The following is a 19,848-nucleotide window of genomic DNA, read 5'->3' on the forward strand; positions in this document are numbered from 1 at the left end:
TTAGAATCTGTCATTAAGGAGGAAATTGCGAGGCATCTTGAAGGGAATTGCTTGATAGAGCAGACGCAGCACGGTTTCATTAAAGGGAAGTCGTGTCTGACAAATTTACTGGAGTTCTATAAGGATGTGCCTAGGGCGGTGGATAGAGGAGAGCCGGTGGATGTGGTCTTTCTAGATTTTCAGAAGGCGTTTGACAAAGTACCTCACAAGAGGTTATTGCAGAAGGTCAAGGGACATGGAGTTGGGGGTAGGGTGTTAGCGTGGATAGAGGATTGGTTGTCAAATAGGAGGCAGAGAGTGGGGGTCAATGGGTGCTATTCGGATTGGCGGATGGTGACTCGTGGAGTGCCCCAGGGGTCGGTGCTGGGGCCTCAGCTTTTTACCATTTATATAGATGATCTGGAGGAGGGAACCGAGTGTAGGGTGTCGAAATTTGCTGATGACACCAAGATTGGGGGAACGGCAAATTGTGCGGAGGGTGTGGAGAGTCTGCAGAAGGATCTAGATAGGCTGGGCGAATGGGCCAGGAAATGGCAAATGGAATTTAATGTTGGCAAGTGTGAGGTGGTCCACTTTGGTAGGAATAACGGTAGGAAGGACTGTTACTTATGGGGCGAAAAACTGCAGCAGGCGACGGTGCAGAGGGACCTCAGGGTCCTTGTGCATGAGTCGCAAAAACCCAGCTTGCAGGTGCAGCAGGTGGTCAGGAAGGCGAATGGGATGCTGGCCTTCATAGCGAGGGGGATTGAATATTAAAGTAGGGAGGTCTTGCTGCAGCTGTATAGGGCATTGGTGAGGCCGCAGCTGGAGTACTGTGTGCAGTTTTGGGCGCCGCACCTGCACAAAGATATTTTGGCCTTGGAGGGAGTGCAGAGGAGGTTTACTAGGCTGATACCGAAGTTGAGGGGGTTGAGCTATGAGGAGAGGCTGAATAAACTAGGCTTGTACTCGTTAGAGTTTAGAAGAATGAGGGGAGATCTCATTGAGACGTATAAGATGATGAATGGGATGGATAGGATAGAGGTGGAGAGACTCTTCCCGCTCAAAAAAGACAGTAGGTCTAGGGGGCATAGCCTCAAGATAAAAGGGGGGCGGTTTAGAACGGAGTTGAGGAGGAACTTCTTCACTCAAAGGGTGGTGAATCTCTGGAATTCTCTGCCCGTTGAAGTGGTGGAGGCTGCCTCGATAAATATTTTTAAGACGCGGGTTGATGGGTTTTTGATAAGAGAGGGGATTAAGGGTTATGAGGAGAAAGCGGGAAAGTGGAACTGAGCAGCGACAGATCAGCCATGATCTTATTGAATGGCGGGGCAGGCTCGAAGGGCTAGATGGCCTACTCCTGCTCCTATTTCTTATGTTCTTATGTTCTTATGTCTTAACTTGCATACCTTTTACTTCCTATTGAGTTAAATTTTCAGAATTAAAAAGATTGACTTCAGTTTTTGGATTGATGCAGGAACATGCTTATCCAGCTGATGAACTAATGCCTTTGACATGTCGTGGTCGTGTGCGTGGTCTGGAACCTAGCCGTGGTGATGTGGATGATGCGCTTGGCAAGTTAGTGTTTTGTTAAGTAACTTTCACTACCAATCTCAGCAACTGATCTTGCATAAACTGAAGAAAATGTGGCATGAAGATGAAGGTAGAATTTAACAGTAGATATGTTTTGAATGATATTTCAGAAATACAGGAAGTCCAGCTGCTCACATTGAGATTTTTTTTATTCATTCATGGGATGTGGGCACTGCTGGCTGTGCCAGCATTTATTGCTCATCACCTAATAGCCCTTGAACTGAGTGACATTTCAGAGGCTATTTAAGAATCAACCACTTTTTTTTATTATTCATACATGGGACATGGGTGTTGCTCGCTGGTCAGCATTTATTGCCTATCCCTAGTTGCCCTCGAAGGGTAGTTGAGAATCAACCACATTGGCTGTGGCTCTGGAGTCACATGTAGGCCAGATTAGGTAAGGATGGCAGATTTCCTTCCGTAAAGGACATTAGTATCCAGATGGATTTTTCTGACAATCAACAATGGTTTCATGGCCATCAGTAGATTCTTAATTCCAGATTTTTTATTGAATTCAGATTCCACCATCTGCCTTGGCAGGATTTGAACCTGGATCTCCAGAACATTAGAACATTAGAACATAAGAAATAGGAGCAGGAGTAGGCCAACTAGCCCTTCGAGTCTGCCCCGCCATTCAATAAGATCATGGCTGATCTGTCTTGGCTCAGTTCCACATTCCCGCCCTCTCCCCATAACCCTTAATCCCCTCTCTTATCAAAAACCCATCAACCCGCGTCTTAAAAATATTTAGCGAGGTAGCCTCCACCACTTCAACGGGCAGAGAATTCCAGAGATTCACCAACCTTTGAGTGAAGAAGTTCCTCCTCAACTCCGTTCTAAACCGCCTCCCCTTTATCTTGAGGCTGTGCCCCCTAGTCCTACTGTCTTTTTTGAGCGGGAAGAGTCTCTCCACCTCTATCCTATCCATCCCATTCATCATCTTGTACGTCTCAATGAGATCTCCCCTCATTCTTCTAAACTCTAACGAGTACAAGCCTAATTTATTCAGCCTCTCCTCATAGCTCAACCCCCTCAACTCTGGTATCAGCCTAGTAAACCTCCTCTGCACTCCCTCCAAGGCCAAAATATCCTTGCATAAGTACGGCGTCCAAAACTGCACACAGCACTCCAGCTGTGGCCTCACCAATGCCCTATACAGCCGCAGCAAGACCTCCCTACTTTTATATTCAATCCCCCTCGCGATGAAGGCCAGCATCCCATTCGCCTTCCTGACCACCTGCTGCACCTGCAAGCTAGGTTTTTGCGACTCATGCACAAGGACCCCGAGGTCCCTCTGCACCGTCGCCTGCTGCAGTTTTTCTCCACGTAAGTAATAACCCTTCCTACCATTATTCCTACCAAAGTGGACCACCTCACACTTGCCAACATTAAATTCCATTTGCCATTTCCTGGCCCATTCGCCCAGCCTATCTAGATCCTTCTGTAGACTCTCCCCACCCTCCGCGCAATTTGCCTTTCCACCAATTTTGGTGTCATCAGCAAATTTCGACACCCTACACTCAGTTCCCTCCTCCAGATCATCTGTATAAATGGTAAAAAGCTGAGGCCCCAGCACCGACCCCTGGGGCACTCCACGAGTCACCATCCGCCAATCCGAATAGCGTCCATTGACCCTCACTCTCTGCCTCCTATTTGACAACCAGTCCTCTATCCACGCTAACACCCTACCCCCAACTCCATGCCCCCTGACCTTCTGCAATAACCTCTTGTGAGGTACCTTGTCAAACGCCTTCTGAAAATCCAGAAAGACCATATCCACCAGCTCTCCTCTATCCACCGCCCTAGACACATCCTCGTAGAACTCCAGTAAATTTGTCAGACACGACTTCCCTTTAATGAAACCGTGCTGCATCTGCTCTATCAAGCAGTTCCCCTCAAGATGCCTCGCTATTTCCCCCTTGATGACGGATTCTAACATTTTACCTACACAGACGTTAAACTAACAGGCCTTTAATTCCCCGCCTTTTGCCTGGCACCCTTCTTAAACAACGGCGTAACATTAGCCGTTTTCCAATCTTCCGGCACTTCCCCGGAATCCAGCAACGTCTGGAAAATAACCACCAAGGCATCCACTATCACCTCCGCCATTTCTGTCAGGACCCTCGGATGCATTCCATCCGGTCCTGGGGACTTGTCCACAATCAGCCCCTCCAGTCTGTCGAGTACCACCTCTCTAGTAACAGTAATGTCATCGAGACCCTCCTATCCTACCACCTTTCCATCTATAACACCCGAGCTGAGCTTCTGGATTAATAGTGAAGTGATAATACCACTAGTCCATTGCCTCCCACATTGCTGTGGACATGTAGGTCAAACCAGTTAAGGAGGGCGGATTTTCCTCCCCTAAAGGGATATTAGTGCACCAGATGGGTTTTTATGACAATTGACAATAGTTTCATGGTCATCGTTATCGACTTTTAATTCCAGATTTATATTGCATTCAAATTTCAACATAGATTTGAACCCGGTTTCCCAGAGCATTACCTTGGATCTCTGGATTACGAGGCCAGTGACAATGCCACTATACCACTGCATTCCACATGAAGACATCAGATTTATATTCCTCCTTTTGCCAACTGACCTGCAGGAGTCTGGTGATGCAAAGAGTACTTTTGAGTCTCACAGTGGTTTATGGTACAACAAGCACTCCATGACTATTAGTGGGATCCAAGCCTATTACCAGTACAACATGGTTTCTTCAGCAGGCACTTAAATATACAACAACTATAACATCTAGTGAGCTCATTTTGCATGAAACTATTGGGACTTTAATTAAAATGTAACGTATTTGACTGTGCATGTAGAATCTGAAAATAGTTATTATCCCAGTTGCAATTGTCTTAAAATTCCCATTGAGACATAAAAGAGATGTAATTAATTTATATTGTTGGTGACCTAAAATATTTGACAGTTTTAAGTTTAAGTTTATTTATTAGTGTCACCAGTAGGCTTACATTAACACTGGAATAACAGAGGAAAAATTTTGTAAATTTATCCAGGTTTGTGCTGTTCCTTTCAGATTGACAGAGTAGGGATAAGGGCAAAAAGCATTTAAATGGCCTTGCAGCCAGCTGGAACTTTGGTCGTAGGGCCATATTAAACACTTGTCAGTGGCTTCTTCAGGATTGCAAGTAAGACTGCTCAATGTCTGGTGCAACCAGATGGAACATGCATGCTCTGCCCATTTGTACCTGAATTTTGCTGGAGATTTGGAAATCATATTCCACAATTCTGTCAATTTTGCCCTGAAAAACAGAAATCTGTCAGCATTTAGATCAGTTCTATTGCTAATCTGTATTAAAAGGTACAGTGTATGACCATTTTCCTAGTGATTTTTATATAACTGGAAAGCTGCCAACAGAATTTTAAAATTATACAAAAATGGGTTTGAACGATATTGGGTTCAATGCGTGTGCTTGCAGTTGTGTGTCTCTAAAACTGTCCTGTTCCATCTTGGATCCAACGTAATTACTTTCTTTTTCAGATTTTCTTTGACCTTAGTTGACACATTGGACACCCTTGCAGTAAGTGAAAGCTACTTTGCTCAAATTTCAACTGTACTGAAGGACAAACGGTTAGAAATTATTAAACCATATGCTTTTGTGTTGTAGTTGCTGAATCAAATAGAAGAATTTGAAGTTGCAGTGCGAAAGGTTATAAGTGATGTTCACTTGGATAATGATATTGTAGTCTCAGTCTTTGAGACCAACATTAGGGTGCTTGGGTAAGTTTTAAGGAAGATATAATTGAAATTTATTTTGTTTATAGAACTCTGCATATTTAGAAAGCACCATGAAAGCGAATTGTGTAAAAGTAATAGTAAAACAAACCTTAGATAATAATGCAAAAATTAGAATTGAATTGATGAAAAAAGCCAAGTAAAACATTTTATCCACTAGGGGTTTGCTGGGAGGCCACACTATGGCTCTGACACTGAAAGAGCAAGGTGATCAGATGCAGTGGTATAATGATGAGCTTCTTGACATGGCAAAGGAACTTGGGTACAGGTTACTGCCTGCATTCAACACTACCAGTGGACTTCCCTACCCCAGGGTGAGTAATGAACTTTATGTAATGAACAATATATAAATAGTAGATAATCCTCTTAAGGCACATAGCTTTCAGTTAGAACAGGACTAGGTAGTGGGTGATTTTTGGGTCAATGTTGAGGGGTGACTCTGATGATAGTGACCAGATGTGGGTAGAATTTTTGTGGTGGGTATGATAAAGGGGAAGTGAGGACCGAGCAATGGAGACAGGACAGAAGGATAGAGTGGGATGATGGCAACAATTCAGAATAGATGCAGGAAAGGGAGAACAAAAAAAGGGAGGAATCCTCTGATACTTCTAACAGAAAAAAAATGTTTCCTGCAATGAGGAAGCTGATATTAAAAGAAAATGTGAATGCAGGCCTAAGTGTGTTGGTGCTTATGAATATGTGATGTAGGAGTAAGCCACTCAGCCCCTCAAGCCTGTCATGCTATTCAATAAGATCATGGCAGATCTGATTTGTAAATTCAATCCCACATTCCTGCCTACAGTTGATAAACTTGTTAATCAAGAGGCTATCTAGCTCTGCCTTAAAAATATTTAAAGCTTTGGAGTTGACTGCAGGAACGTAGGAATGTTGCACAACTTGCTGAGGCTGAGATACAATCTGTTGCTGCTAATGTTTCAAGAGGGTGGTTTTGCCATGGTGTACAATGTAGGTCCAATTCACCATTGGAATAGACTTGCAGGCTTTACTACGGAAGTTCTGAAAGCAGCCTAATTCAAGAAGAGGGATTGGGAAAGGAGGTGGATAGTGGGCCAGCATAGCCTGTGGGCAGGGATTCCAGGTTATCTGTAGCTTCCAAAAATAATTTCACTGGTGAGAAAAATGCTTCACTTTGCATGGGTCTGCTGCTTGACTTTTCATTCAACACCAGTCCTGGGGAAATAGAACTGCAGTTTGTCACAAACTAGCAGTGTTGCAGTCAAAGACACATGCAAGAGGTGTTAGGCCATAACACTGTATTATTGGAGGGAGCTTAAATATTCTGCTCACACTGAGGTGGTATTGGAAAAAATCTCACCATGTATTAAAATGTACTTATATTCTCTATTTTTAGAATATTTAAATGTTTGAATATAACTGGTGACAACTTTGTATTGGATGTAATGTGACCATGGTAACAAGCTGTAAGAGTCAACTGACCCAGTAAACCATGGAACCAATTTCCGAATGATGTAATGGTTAGCTGACTCACTATAAATAAGAGCCTGTTGAAAATTGTGGGCGGTTTGGAGTGGCCTAGGGCATGGCCCCAAATTTGGAGTAATAAAGTTTCTTTATTAAACCCCTTCTTTGATTTATATGTTGGAGTAAGTTTTGTTATATTTTTTATTGTCTGCATTTGAAGCGTTCCTTATGAACAAGCATTGGTAGCAGAGGATGGTTGTCTTAAATAATTTTTAAAAAAGTAAAGGGAATCTGTTAGAATGTAAGCGGTGACAACTTTGTTTTAGATGTAATATGACCAATGCCAAGAAGCTGTAAGAGTCAGCTGACCAAGTAAACCATGGAACCAATGATGTGATGGTCAGTTGGCCTTTTTTTATTGTCTGCATTTGAAGAGTTCCTTCTGAAGAAACGTCAAGACCATTTTGACTCACTTCAAAGCATATTTGTTAAGGTTACTGCAAAGTTACTCAATGGTGTTGGTATGGGAATACACTCAGAATAACAGTGACAGAATGTATGCAGCCACTATTCTTTGAACTAACGTTACATGGCTGTTATAACATTGTAAACAACACTATCACAATGCTACCTGCAGGCATAATTTAGTGCTGCATCTAAACATCATCATTTGAAGTTAATTTTCTAATAGACAATATCTAATATAGGATTTTTCAATACATTTTGAACTTGAGTATTACAACCTCTCATTATGTAATATAATTTCTGTTAAGTTTTTGACTAGAATGCATTGTTTTATGATGAACTGTTAAAAACAATTTATCATCAGTGTTGAATCTAATGGGACTGGCCCACTGAAATAATTATTTGTAAAATAATTATGACTTATGTATAGTGCTGTGTTTTTTTCCTTTTGCACTTGATTTTAAAAACAAACTTTGAAATACAGGTCAATCTGAAATATGGGTTGAGGCGACCAGAAGCCAAAACAGGTACAGAAACGGATACCTGTACAGCCTGTGCAGGGACTCTTATTCTGGAGTTTGCAGCTCTTAGCAGACTTTCTGGAGATCCAATTTTTGAGGTGGGTGGTACTATTCCATTAATAGAGAGAAAGAAATTAATACTGTTCAGAATCTGTATAAAATAAATCTAGACGTGGATGCACTAAATTCAAATGCAAATTAATAATGGAACAGAGTTTATGTTTCACTATCCCAAAGCACAGGTGATGATTCAGCTCATGATGCCTGTGCCAACTCTGTAGAAGGACTTTCCACAATTGTTTTCCTGCATTTTTCCAAAGCTCCTCAATATTGTCTTTTTCAACTATTTATTTTTCTTTCTTTAATACTATTCATGGATCCCGATTGATCCTGTCCATATCATTGTTTTTGACAGAACATTCCAAATGATAATCTTCTGAAAATGACAAAAACATAGCCAAGTTATCCTTTGATTGTTTGTCCTTGTCCTTTAACTCCCTAAGTTAACCAGTGGAAGTGTTTTTTTTTCTCCCTATTTATCTTATTGAAGCTCCTTGTCACTTTGAAAACCTAGTTTAGATCTCATCTTAACCTTCTTGGCTCCAGAAAGAGTTTTTTCCTCATAACTAACAATAGCCTGGTATCATAATGCTGCACTCTTTCCATAGCACTTGAGTAGGTTATCCAAAATTCAATATATTAATCTAACCAATGATTTGTAAAAGGTCAGAATTGAAACTAAAATGATTTGTATAAACGTGCATGCTCAAAACGTATGTTTAGGTCCTAATGTTAATAATGTCTTTATTCTGTTTAATAAAGGTGCCAGAAATCTCAAGATATAGAAGAATCGTAGAATATTACAATACAGAAGGAAACTAATTGACTCTGATTCATTTGAAAGGCAATTCAGTTAATCCCCATTTCATGGTGTTTGAAGCATATCATATCCCTACAATGCTTTCTCCTTAAAGTATTTGTCCATTCCCTCTTTGATGTCCATTCCCCTTGTGATGTGTGCTGTAAATCTATACACTCTGCCCTATCGGTCATTGGATTTCAAATGCTAACCAGTAATCAAGTGTAAGGTTCTTTCCTCATTACATCTGATTCTTTAACCATTTACCTTACATCTATGCAGTCTCGTAATCAACACTTCAGCCACTGGCAACAGGCACTCTATTTTAACAAAACTATTTATAGGTTTAAGCACTTTAGCATATCTTTTCTGAACTTCCTGTGCCCTAAGGAGATCAACCCCGGCTTCTCCAGTCTATTGATGTTACCTCTCCTGGAACCATTCCAATGAATCGCTGCTGCACACCATTAATGCCTTTGTGACCTTCCTTAAAAATGGAGTCTCAAATAAGCTTAATGTTCAGCTGAAGCCAAACTAGTGTTTTTCCTGGGTTTGGTATAACTTTCTGGCTTTTGTACTCTTGTAGCTCTGTTTATAAAGCCCAAGATCCCATTTGCTTTATTAACTACTACTTAAACATGTGCTGCCACCTTCAAAGATTTGTGCCCCAGCATCTGCCCAATCTCTGCTTTTACAGCATAATTGTACCATTTAGTTTTAATTGCTTCTCCTTATTCCAGTTACCAACATATATGGCTTCATACTTGCCTGTGATTAATTTCATCTGCCATGTGTCCTCCTATTTCACTAGCTTGACTATGTCCTCCTAAAGTCTATTCCTATCTTCCTCTTGATCCTACTTTCAAGTTTTATGTCATCTGCAAATTTCAAATGTGCACAAGTCCATCAAAGATAGTTTAAAGTTATTAAAATCTTTCCAGCTACCTGGAAAGACTGATCTTAGTTTTAAGCATTTGATTTTTTTAGCTTAATGAGAAAAGTAATGATTCTTTCTAAACAAATTGCCATGTTCTTGAAAAGCATCTAGTGACATCTGTAAGTGCAGGTTCTTATTCGATGAGCGAATGCCCTTGATAAAGGTTTAAGCATGATAAGCAGCCACGTTGACAAAATATCAGAGGGATACCAACATCTGCGGAGTCACACTTGAGTAGGGTAGTTTGGGGTTACTGACATCAGTGGAATCACATTTTCAACCAGTCACCAAGGTCTGTTTGCACCTGTGGAGGCACACAGGATCAAGGATCAGTGCCTTTAAGAGAAGAAAACTTAATTGGGTGTGGGTTAAGAGGGTGGAGTGGTTGCTTTTGTATCTATTGCAAGAAAGAGCACTGAATACATTTCCCATATACATGAACGTTGCTTTTCACTTGTCCATATTTACTTGTAATGCCTCTCATTTGAAGGACGTAATATCAAAAATCTAAATGTCAGTTTCCGGAGTGAAGTGTTTTCCAACATTTTGATTCTTAAAAGGTTGGGAAATCCATAACTCACTCCACACTTCAAAGTGTCCTTGAGTCAGATAGTGACAATGAGGTTGAACAACTGCATTTGTGAATATGTCATTATCCTTAAAATGAGTCAAGCATCAGGAAGAATAGAAAAGTATATCCACCACCCCCTCAACCCAACAGCATTCAAATTGACAAACTGAGCAGACTATATACTACCAATGTTTAGTTACAGAATATATATTTGGGTCATGTGATATCAATTTGAGAAGGCAGTAAACAAGATTGATCTTGACCCGTTTAAGACAAAATAAATTTATTATGTTTAATACTCTTATCATGCTTGCAATGGGAATGGTACACAGATGCATATATTTTAGAATTGATGATGCTGCATATAATATGGGAATGTATGAATCAGGAATATTTCAATTACATATATGCTCCATGTGTGACATATATTGGAATCTATAAGCTATTTCCATCGAGTCTGAGCCCAGAGAGCCTGGAGTTCGATATGTGAATTTTCCATTTATTCATGGATTCGTATGTTTTTGTAGATTTGAGTTGGAAAACAGAAAATATACTACATGTACCCCAAATCAGGTGCAGATTGGATAGATAGTATTTAACTGTCTCATACAACCTATTTTACTTGATTATTTAATAAGCTCCGCTTCTTGTACAGAAACATGCACGGAAAGCCCTAGACTTCCTGTGGGAAAAGAGACAGCGCAACAGCAACTTGGTGGGAACGACCATCAATATCCACACTGGAGACTGGGTTCGCAGGGGTGAGATGGATTCCTTTACTTCTGCTGGCTGATCCTCCGTCTGTTCAAACTCAACTGTGCACAGCTGTGGAGATACAATACTGTGTTAGATTTATCACTGTGGTTAATTGTATTGTGCTTTTGAGAGTCATTGTTCAAGATTCTCTTAATGTTTAAGTGCAGGTTCTGTCAGCAGTTAGGAAGGCAGTTGAATTGTTAGCATTCATGTCAAGAGGGTTAGAAAGAAGAGCAGGGATGTACTTCTGAGGCTGTATAAGGCTCTGATCAGACCCCATTTGGAGTATTGTGAGCAGTTTTTGGCCCCATATCTAAGGAAGAGTGTGCTGGCCTTGGAAAGGGTCCAGGGGAGGTTCACAAGCATGGTCCCTGGAATGAAGAGCTAGTTATATGAGCAACGGCTGAGGACTCTGGGTCTGTACCCATTGGACTTTAGAAAGATGAGGGGGGATCTTATTGAAACATACAGGGTACGGCGAGGCCTGGACAGAGTGGATGTGAAGAAGATGTTTCCACTTGTAGGAAAAATTAGAACCAGAGGGCACAACTTCAGGCTAAAGGCACAGAGATGAGGAATTTCTTCAGCCAGAGACTGGTGAACCTATGGAACTCATTGCCGCAGAAGGCTGTGGAGGCCAGGTCATTGATTGTCTTTAAGACAGAGATAGACAGGTTCTTGATTAATAAGGGGGTCAGGGGTTATGGGGAAAAGGCAGGAGAATGGGGATGAAAAAATATCAGCCATGACTGAATGGCAGAGCAGATTTGAAATGGCCTAATTCTGCTCCTATATCTTATGGTCTTTTCCATTGTATTTTTATTGTGTTAATCTTGGCCCTATGGATATAGCAATTTTTTAAGCTTTGAAATAGCTCATCATATCTTCTGAGTAACATGAGCAAAAGATATTTTTTCCAATTTTCAATGAATATTTTGTAGTGCAGCTCATGATAGACAAATAACAATTTTAAATTCAGAGTACTAATGAATGAATGCATTGCATTTGAAGTGTATATTTACTTTGGCTGTGTAACAGAACAGGGCAGAGGGCAAGGGTGACATCATAGCATTGGTGCAGGAGAGGATACAATGTAATTTATGTAGGAGGAAGAACTGTCACAGTAATGAAATCAGAGGGGAAGACACCATAATATTGATGTGGGAGGAGGAGACAACATGCCTTTAGCCATTGCATTATTTTTAGAATAGGAGGCATCACTTCTTGGTGGAAGAAGAACAGACGTATTACAGGTGTAAGAGGAGGAACAGTCTTAGTACTGATACAGGAAGCCAAGATATAAAATTCATATAGAAGATATTGTCATTGCACTAGTGTAATGTGTATAAATTCTCAATTAATGAAAACTGAATATAGAAACAAAGAAACATTGAAAACAGGAGCAAGAGTAGCCCATCCAGCTCTTCAAGTCTGCTCCACCATTCATTATGATTATGGCTGACTATCCAACTCAATAGCCTGCTCCCGTCTTCCTGTCATATCCTTTGATCCTTTTTGCCCCAAGAGTTATATCTAACTCCTTCTCGAAAACATACGGTATTTTGACCTCAACTACTTTCTGTGGTAGTGAGCTCCACAGGCTTACCACTCTCTTGGTGAAGAAGTTTCTCCTTGTATCAGTCCTAAATGATCTACTGATATTCTCAGAATGTGACCTCTGGTTCTGGACTCCCTCCACCATCAGGGATATCCTTCTTGTATCTACCTTATTTAATCCTATTCAAATTTTATAGGTTTTTAAGAGATTCCCCCCTCTAAACTCGTGTGAATATAACCCTAACCAGCTAAATCTCTCCTCATATGTCAGTCCTGCCACTCCAGGAACTAGTCTGGTAAACCTTCGCTGCAATCTCTCTATAGCAAGAACATCTTTTCTCAGATAAGGAGACCAAAACTGCACACGGTTTTCCAGGTATGATCTAACCCTGCCCTATGTAATTGCAGCAAGAAGGCCAACGTACTATTTATCTTCTCTACCACCTGCTGCATCTGCATGCTTACCAGTGACTGGTATCCAAGAGCCCTCAGGTCTCCTTACACATTCCCATCTCTTAACTTGTAGCCACTAAGATAATAATCTGCCTTCCTCTTTTTGCTAGCAAAGTGGATAACCTCTCTTTTATCCACGTTGTGCTGCATCTGTCATGCATTTGCCCACTCATCCAGCTTGTCTAAATCACACTGTAGTCAGGGTCGTATCGCATCAATAATCAGTGTCGTACCGCATCAATAGTCAGCATCGTACCGCATCAATAATCAGAATCCAAACACAACCCATAAACTTTTACATTAATCAATGACCTATTGCATCAATAATGTGGATCCTTCCACTTTAATTTGAATCTTGAAGCATTAATAAGCAGGATCCATGTACATTAATAATAAGGTTCCTTTTATATTCATGAAGGGGCAAGTAGTGATATGGGGGTCTTTGTCAGGTTGGAGGGCATTACAGTGGAGTGCCACAGGGATCAGTGCTGGGAATGCAGCTCCTCACGAGATATGTTAATGATTTGGGGAGAGGAACAGAGCGTACTGCGGCCACATTTGCAGATGGTACAAAGGTGGGAGGCAAGACAGGTTGTAAGGATGATATAAATAGTTGAGAGAGATATTGGCAGGTTAAGTGAGTGGGCAGAAAATTGGCAATCGAAATTCAGCAAAGGAAAATGTGAGATTGTTCATTATGGAAGAAAGAATGAGAAGGTGGATTATTATTTAAATGGAGAGAGATGGCAGAAAGCTGTAGCACAAAGCCACTTGAGAGCCCTTGTTCATGAAACCCAGAAGGTTGTTATACAGGTGGAGAAGAAGGTAATAGGGAAGGCAAATAGAATGCTGTCTTTCATTTCAAGGGAGCTGTCGTATACAAGTGAAGAGACATTGCTGCAACTGTGCAAGGTACTAGTGAGGCCACATTTGGAATACCGTGTGTAATTTTGGCACTCTTATTTAAAGAAAGATATTAACATTGGAGGCAGAATAGAGGAAATTTGTTAGAAAGATCCTGGGTATGGAGGGATTGCCATCTGAGGAAAAATTAAATTGGTTGGGACTGTACTCCTTGGAGTCCAGTAAAAATGGGAGGTGATATGATTGAAACATACAAGATTATTAGGGGGTCAGACAAGGTAAATGTTGGGAGAATATTTTCATTCATTGGAGAGTGTAGGACCTGAGGGCATAGTTACAGAAAAGACGGGTGGGGCTCATTTGGAGGAAAAATGTCTTCTCTCAAAGAATGGTGATTCTTTGGAATTCTTTACCCCAGAAAGCTGTGAGGTTGAATCCTTGAACATTTTCAAGTTTGAGATCAATAGGTTTTTACTCAGTAGAAGAATTAATGGTTAGGGACAGAAAGCAGGGAAGTGGACTCGGTGAGCTGAAGATCAGCTATGATCTTATTAAATGGTGGAGCAGGTTTGAAGGGCTGAATGCTGCCTCCTATTCATATTTCTTACAATCTATGGTCATTGTAAGAGCCTTTTCAATACTATTACATCAACTCCCCAACTACTGGACTCTTATTACGTCAGTCAAGAACTAAAGGAGTCTGAGGCATTAAAATAAGGTCTCTGGTGAAAATCTCTGGGATGCACAGGACTTAGTTTACCCCTCAAGCATACTCTTGTAAAGTCTTAATAATTATTTCTTCATCTTGATGTCTGCAGGAAGCTATAATCTTTCTCTTAATGAGAACTAAGTAGCAATAGAATATTACATCTGTTATTTTTCAAAAGCTAATTAATATTTTTGTACTTAAAACAAAATCTTTCCATAAACTTTCAATTTGTTTCCGGGGAAAATTGTATTCTTTCTTCAATGTTACATCGCCTGGAGAAATTGTTGTGATGTGCTACTGATCCAGATGGCAAGGGAATCTAACTAATGATGGGATCATTAATGCAGCCTTAATTAATGACCATATCTCAATCATTATTTTGGCTTCCTAGTACTTTCTGGTTTAGTAATTTCTGGCAGACAGTTTCTTTATCATTCTCCAAGTATGTCAGCATTTACTGATTCAACAGGTTGCAGTTTTCATTTTTAAAAATGATTTTCCAGTGCCCACAATTAACATAATTCTCTTTAATTAACATAAATGCCATTTTGGCTGATTGTGAACAGCGACTTCTATATTCCCTAATATTAAGACAATGCTAATTTCAAACATTTTGCTGGAATGAACAACCTGATCTGTTTAGGTTATGATGATACTGTGCCTCTAAGAAATGTATTTGTTGTGTTTCTTGTGATGGGTATACTTACAATTCATCTGTGGTTTACCTGGTGACGAGCTATCTGCAAACCAGGCAGATCCATGCTGAGAATTGGAGCTAATGCATTTTTGTTTATTTTTGTTTTTTCCCTAGGGTTTCAGAAAAGGGTTTAATTACATTGATTAACAAGAGACAGTTATGTGAATGGCCGGAAAAACCGTTTTGTTTTCTTCTTGGTCCTAAAAGAAGCTAGATGTCTCTCTCTAGAAGCTGCTGTTTGAGACCTGCTAAAAGACATGGCCTCTCCCTTTCTCTCTCCAGAAGTAATTATAGGCTCTAGGATTGTATAGAGTAAAAAAAAAGATGCTTGTGATGTTTGATTTTGAAGCAGAATTTAAGTCTATGAGGAATATTGCTTAATGTGGAACTACTAGAGATAGGTTAGCAGTCAAGAATTGTACCTTGTCATGGTTAAGTATTTTAATTGGTGAAAGTTAAGCTAATGAATTCATTATAGTTAAACCTTTTTGTTAAATAAAACTTGTTTTGATAAAAGCTTCCTAGTGTGTCACTAGAATCGCATCTGGAATGAAACAGCTTATCCACACACTAATGCCAAAATAAAAAAATGTTACGAAATTAGACTAAATCTCAATATACCTTGGAGATCCTGATCTGGTCCCTAACAAGGTTGAAACATTCTCTTTATTCAGCAGATAGCTATGAACATTGTCGGACAATACAGCAGGATATAGATAGGCTGGAAAATTGGGCGGAGAAATGGCAGATGGAATTTAATCCAGATAAATGCGAGGTGATGCATTTTGGACAAACTAATGTAGGGGGGAGTTAGACAATAAATGGCAGGGCCATCAAGAGTATAGAAACACAGAGGGACCTAGGTGTGCAAGTCCACAAATCCTTGAAGGTGGCAGCATAGGTGGAGAAGGTGGTGAAGAATGGTATGCTTGCCTTTATAGGACGGGGTATAGAGTATAAAAGCTGGAGTCTAATGATGGAGCTGTATAGAACGCTAGTTCGGCCACATTTGGAGTACTGCGTCTAGTTCTGGTCGTCGCACTACCAGAAGGACATGGAGGCTTTAGAGAGAGAGAGTGCAGAGAAGGTCTACCAGGATGTTGCCTGGAATGGAGGGTCTTAGCTATGAGGAGAGATTGGGTAGGCTGGGGTTGTTCTCCCTGGAAAGATGGAGAATGACGGGAGACATAATGGAGGTGTACAAAATTATGAAGGGTATGGATAGGGTGAATAGTGGGAAGCTTTTTCCCAGGTTGGAGGTGACGATTACGAGGGGTCACGAGCTCAAGGTGAGAGGGGCGAGGTATAACTCAGATATCAGAGGGTGGTGGGGGCCTGGAATGCACTGCCAAGTAGGGTGGTGGAGGCAGACACGCTGGCATCGTTTAAGACTTGCCTGGCTAGTCACATGAGCAGACTGGGAATGGAGGGATACGAACGAATGGTCTAGTTGGACCAGTGAGCTTCACAGGCTTGGAGGGCCGAAGGGCCTGTTTCCTGTGCTGTACTGTTCTTTGTTCTTTTGTTCTATAACATATTGTGGTCAATTTTGACCTTTACTGACTTTTTTTTATCTTTGCAGATAGTGGAGTTGGAGCTGGGATTGATTCATATTATGAGTACCTCTTCAAAGCATACATTCTACTTGGTGATGATGGTTACTTACAGAGATTCAACACTGTAAGCTCTGCTTTCTTGGTTGACCTTAGTGTATCATATTGTTTCTTATCCAAAATAACATTTATCAATTGTCTGATGGACATAACCAATTAAATTGGAACAATAGCAAATTATTGCACACAGATAGAATACTTGAGTGTTGAATCTGTATAAAATACGATCAAAACTAAAAGTACATTCACTGGTGAATTTGAGTATTAACACAGGTCCATTTGGTCATTTCATGAACCATTTTTCTAGCTGTGAAAATAAATTAAATTTTCAGCATTTACCCTTACTTGGGGTAGGTCTTGAAAATTAGGTATTTAAAACTGAATCAGCCTGTGTTTATTGGGATGACTTAATTGTAAAAAAAAAATTGTATATATTCCTTTAGAGAAGTTTGTTAATTTTCTGCTGTGAAGGGGTTGTCCAGTAGTTTAGAAGCAAAAAGCAATATTTCGTAGTTTTCTCTAACATTAAAGCCTAAAAGACTTTGTTTTGCATATTTAAAATACCTCATAACTGCTTTATGCTTTAGTTTGCTGAATTAGAAAAGAATGCACAGGTAAAATATTCCAGCTAAATAGCCTCATTCTAGGTATATACAAGAAAGGGGGATCCAAAGTAATAAACTTTTATTTTCTCTTTTAGCACTATGCTGCCATCATGAAATATATAAGCCAGCCCCCACTCTTGCTGGATGTTCACATACATAAGCCAATGCTGAATGCACGAACATGGATGGATGCCTTGCTAGCATTTTTCCCAGGCCTTCAGGTGAAGTGATTTTCTTCCTTTGAAGAGTTTTGAGTCTTATACATACTGCTGATTACATAATTAAAGTTAATAATTAATTCTAACACTGAAATTTTTTGAGAAGGGAAAATTAACTTACTTCTGTTTAAGGAACACTAGGCATTATGATCACGTTTCAACAATGGAAGCATGAAAAGAAACTTTTTCATGAAACCCTTGGTTAAGATCTGAAATACATTGGACAAGAGTGTGATAGAGACAGGTTCAACTGATTACTATTTGCAAAGAGAGACTGCAGTGATATGGGGAGGAGGCAGGAGAATGGCACGAGGTACATTGCTCTCGGTGAGCTAGTGTGGACATGATGGGCTGAATGGCCACTTTGTGTGCTGTAATAATTCTGTGAAATCATCAAGTGTGGTGAAGACTTAAGACTAGTTTAATAAAATATTTTTCAAAAAAAACGATAAGACAGTTGTTATTGAAGATTGACTGCCGTCTGCCTACTGCAATTGAACTCAGTTGTGCGTTTTAGGAATTGATGAGAGTAGCTGCTTTAAATAATGTTAAAGAGAAAATTAACTATTAGGTGGTGTGAGATTGGCATTGTAGATCCTGGAAGCAGATCATTTCTAATATTTTGTGAATGCTGTGGAGAAAGCCAAAAGTACAAAGCATTGAGAAATAGCTTCCCCAACAATAAAGCCTGGTGTCAAATGAATGTACTAGCTAAAGGCTTTAAAAATAAGTTTGTCAGTAACCTTACTAATTGTTTGTTCAATGGGTTAGGTCTCACCTGTTCCATAAAGGACTAATATCAAGCACAAACGTAACCTTGAATTTTAAAAAATCTAGACATTAATTAAAAAATTCTTTATTGATAAGGTTGTTTGTTGTATGATTAAATGAATCTCAAAATAAAATCCATCAAGTAAACAGCAATGGTAGGTGAAATTCTATTGGCTGATCTTTGAGCAATGCAGTTAATGAGCCCCAAAGGCCGTTAGTTATGTGGAATTGGAGTAAGAAATGCTTCACATTTACAGATATCCATGAAAAATGATGTGAAAACAATATTTCCCAGAATAAACCGACTTCTGTCTGACTGCTGTTTAGGTAATGTGCTTGCTCTATGGAGGTAGACAACTTAGAGAGGCAGCTATTGTCACACCTGGGATTTGAAAAAAATCAGGTGAATTCTTGTGACCAACTTGGTTATATGTTTTATCTGAAAAATCTTATCTTTGTGGCAGTAATGAGAAACTCAATATATTTTGTGGTTTCTTGTTAACCTTATATGGATATTTTAGTCTGTTGTTGACACTTGTGTTCTAAAAGTGTCTTCAATTACATTTTAATATGGTGTTCAGGCAACTCGAGCACTGCACTTTGTGTATAGTATTATCACATACAAAAGTGGACAGGCTTTTGTAGACTGTGATATAATGTGGTCCAGGTGACACTGATAAGGAACGCAAGTTTTATTGTTACAAAATTAAATATTTGCGGATCCAGGAAATCTGAAATAAAAACAAAAAATGTTGTGAATACTCCGCAGGTCAGGCAGTATCTGTGGAGTGAGAAGCAGTGTTAACATTTCAGGTTGATGGTCTTTAATCAGACCTTGTGTTTCTCTCACCATCAATGCTCCCAGGCCTACTGAGCATTCCCAGCGTTTTCTGTAATTACATGTTTCATCATTTTGGTTTGTGGCACCATTTGACCTTTGAGATTCAGCTGCTGCCCTCCCAGCTGAATTTACATCTGAATATAACTTGTATTAGCAATCATAAGTTTTGTTTAGCTTAGTATTTGATTATATGATTACTTTTCTCTGTGGCAAAATGTAAAATTATGTACTTCAGAGACTGCGTGGTGACAGTGTCTCATTTATAATATCTAGGATCAAAGAAAATAGCCACACTTCTTCAGCCTTGGCAGCTTTGTTTTGTAGTTGATTGTGAAGTGAGTGAAACATAATTTATTGATGCTTGACTTGAATCTCAGTTGTCTAGCTATTATTGATAGCTGTTTGTAAATGATTATATTTAAGCACCATTTAGCAGAAGGCTGATTGACAAAACATTATTTTTATAATTAGAGCAGCTGAAATTTATCAAATGAAGCTGGCAAAATCTGATTGTGAATTTAATTTTATTTGATGCATGGAAAGACAGAAAACACTGGAAACGATAAACAGAAAATTCTGGGAGTACATATCAGATCATATAGCATCAGTAAAAACAAACAAGACAAGTTAGTGTTT

General features: G+C 39.8%; 1 protein-coding gene across 2 annotated transcripts in view; it reads left to right on the forward strand.

Moving 5' to 3' along the window:
- The window catches only part of edem3 (ER degradation enhancer, mannosidase alpha-like 3), a 69,178-nt gene that overhangs the window by 28,823 nt on the left and 20,507 nt on the right, over positions 1–19,848 (forward strand). For both annotated transcript variants that reach the window (XM_080195746.1, XM_080195747.1), the window contains exons 3-10: positions 1,457–1,557; positions 5,078–5,117; positions 5,205–5,317; positions 5,493–5,646; positions 7,725–7,859; positions 10,784–10,889; positions 16,747–16,844; positions 17,478–17,603. In XM_080195746.1, the coding sequence (XP_080051872.1) occupies positions 1,457–1,557; positions 5,078–5,117; positions 5,205–5,317; positions 5,493–5,646; positions 7,725–7,859; positions 10,784–10,889; positions 16,747–16,844; positions 17,478–17,603 (873 nt within the window). The remainder of the gene's footprint in view (positions 1–1,456; positions 1,558–5,077; positions 5,118–5,204; positions 5,318–5,492; positions 5,647–7,724; positions 7,860–10,783; positions 10,890–16,746; positions 16,845–17,477; positions 17,604–19,848) is intronic.

This window comes from Carcharhinus amblyrhynchos, chromosome 9 (assembly GCF_965287045.1).
Source record: "Carcharhinus amblyrhynchos chromosome 9, sCarAmb.v2.hapA, whole genome shotgun sequence".
NCBI lineage: Eukaryota > Metazoa > Chordata > Chondrichthyes > Carcharhiniformes > Carcharhinidae > Carcharhinus > Carcharhinus amblyrhynchos.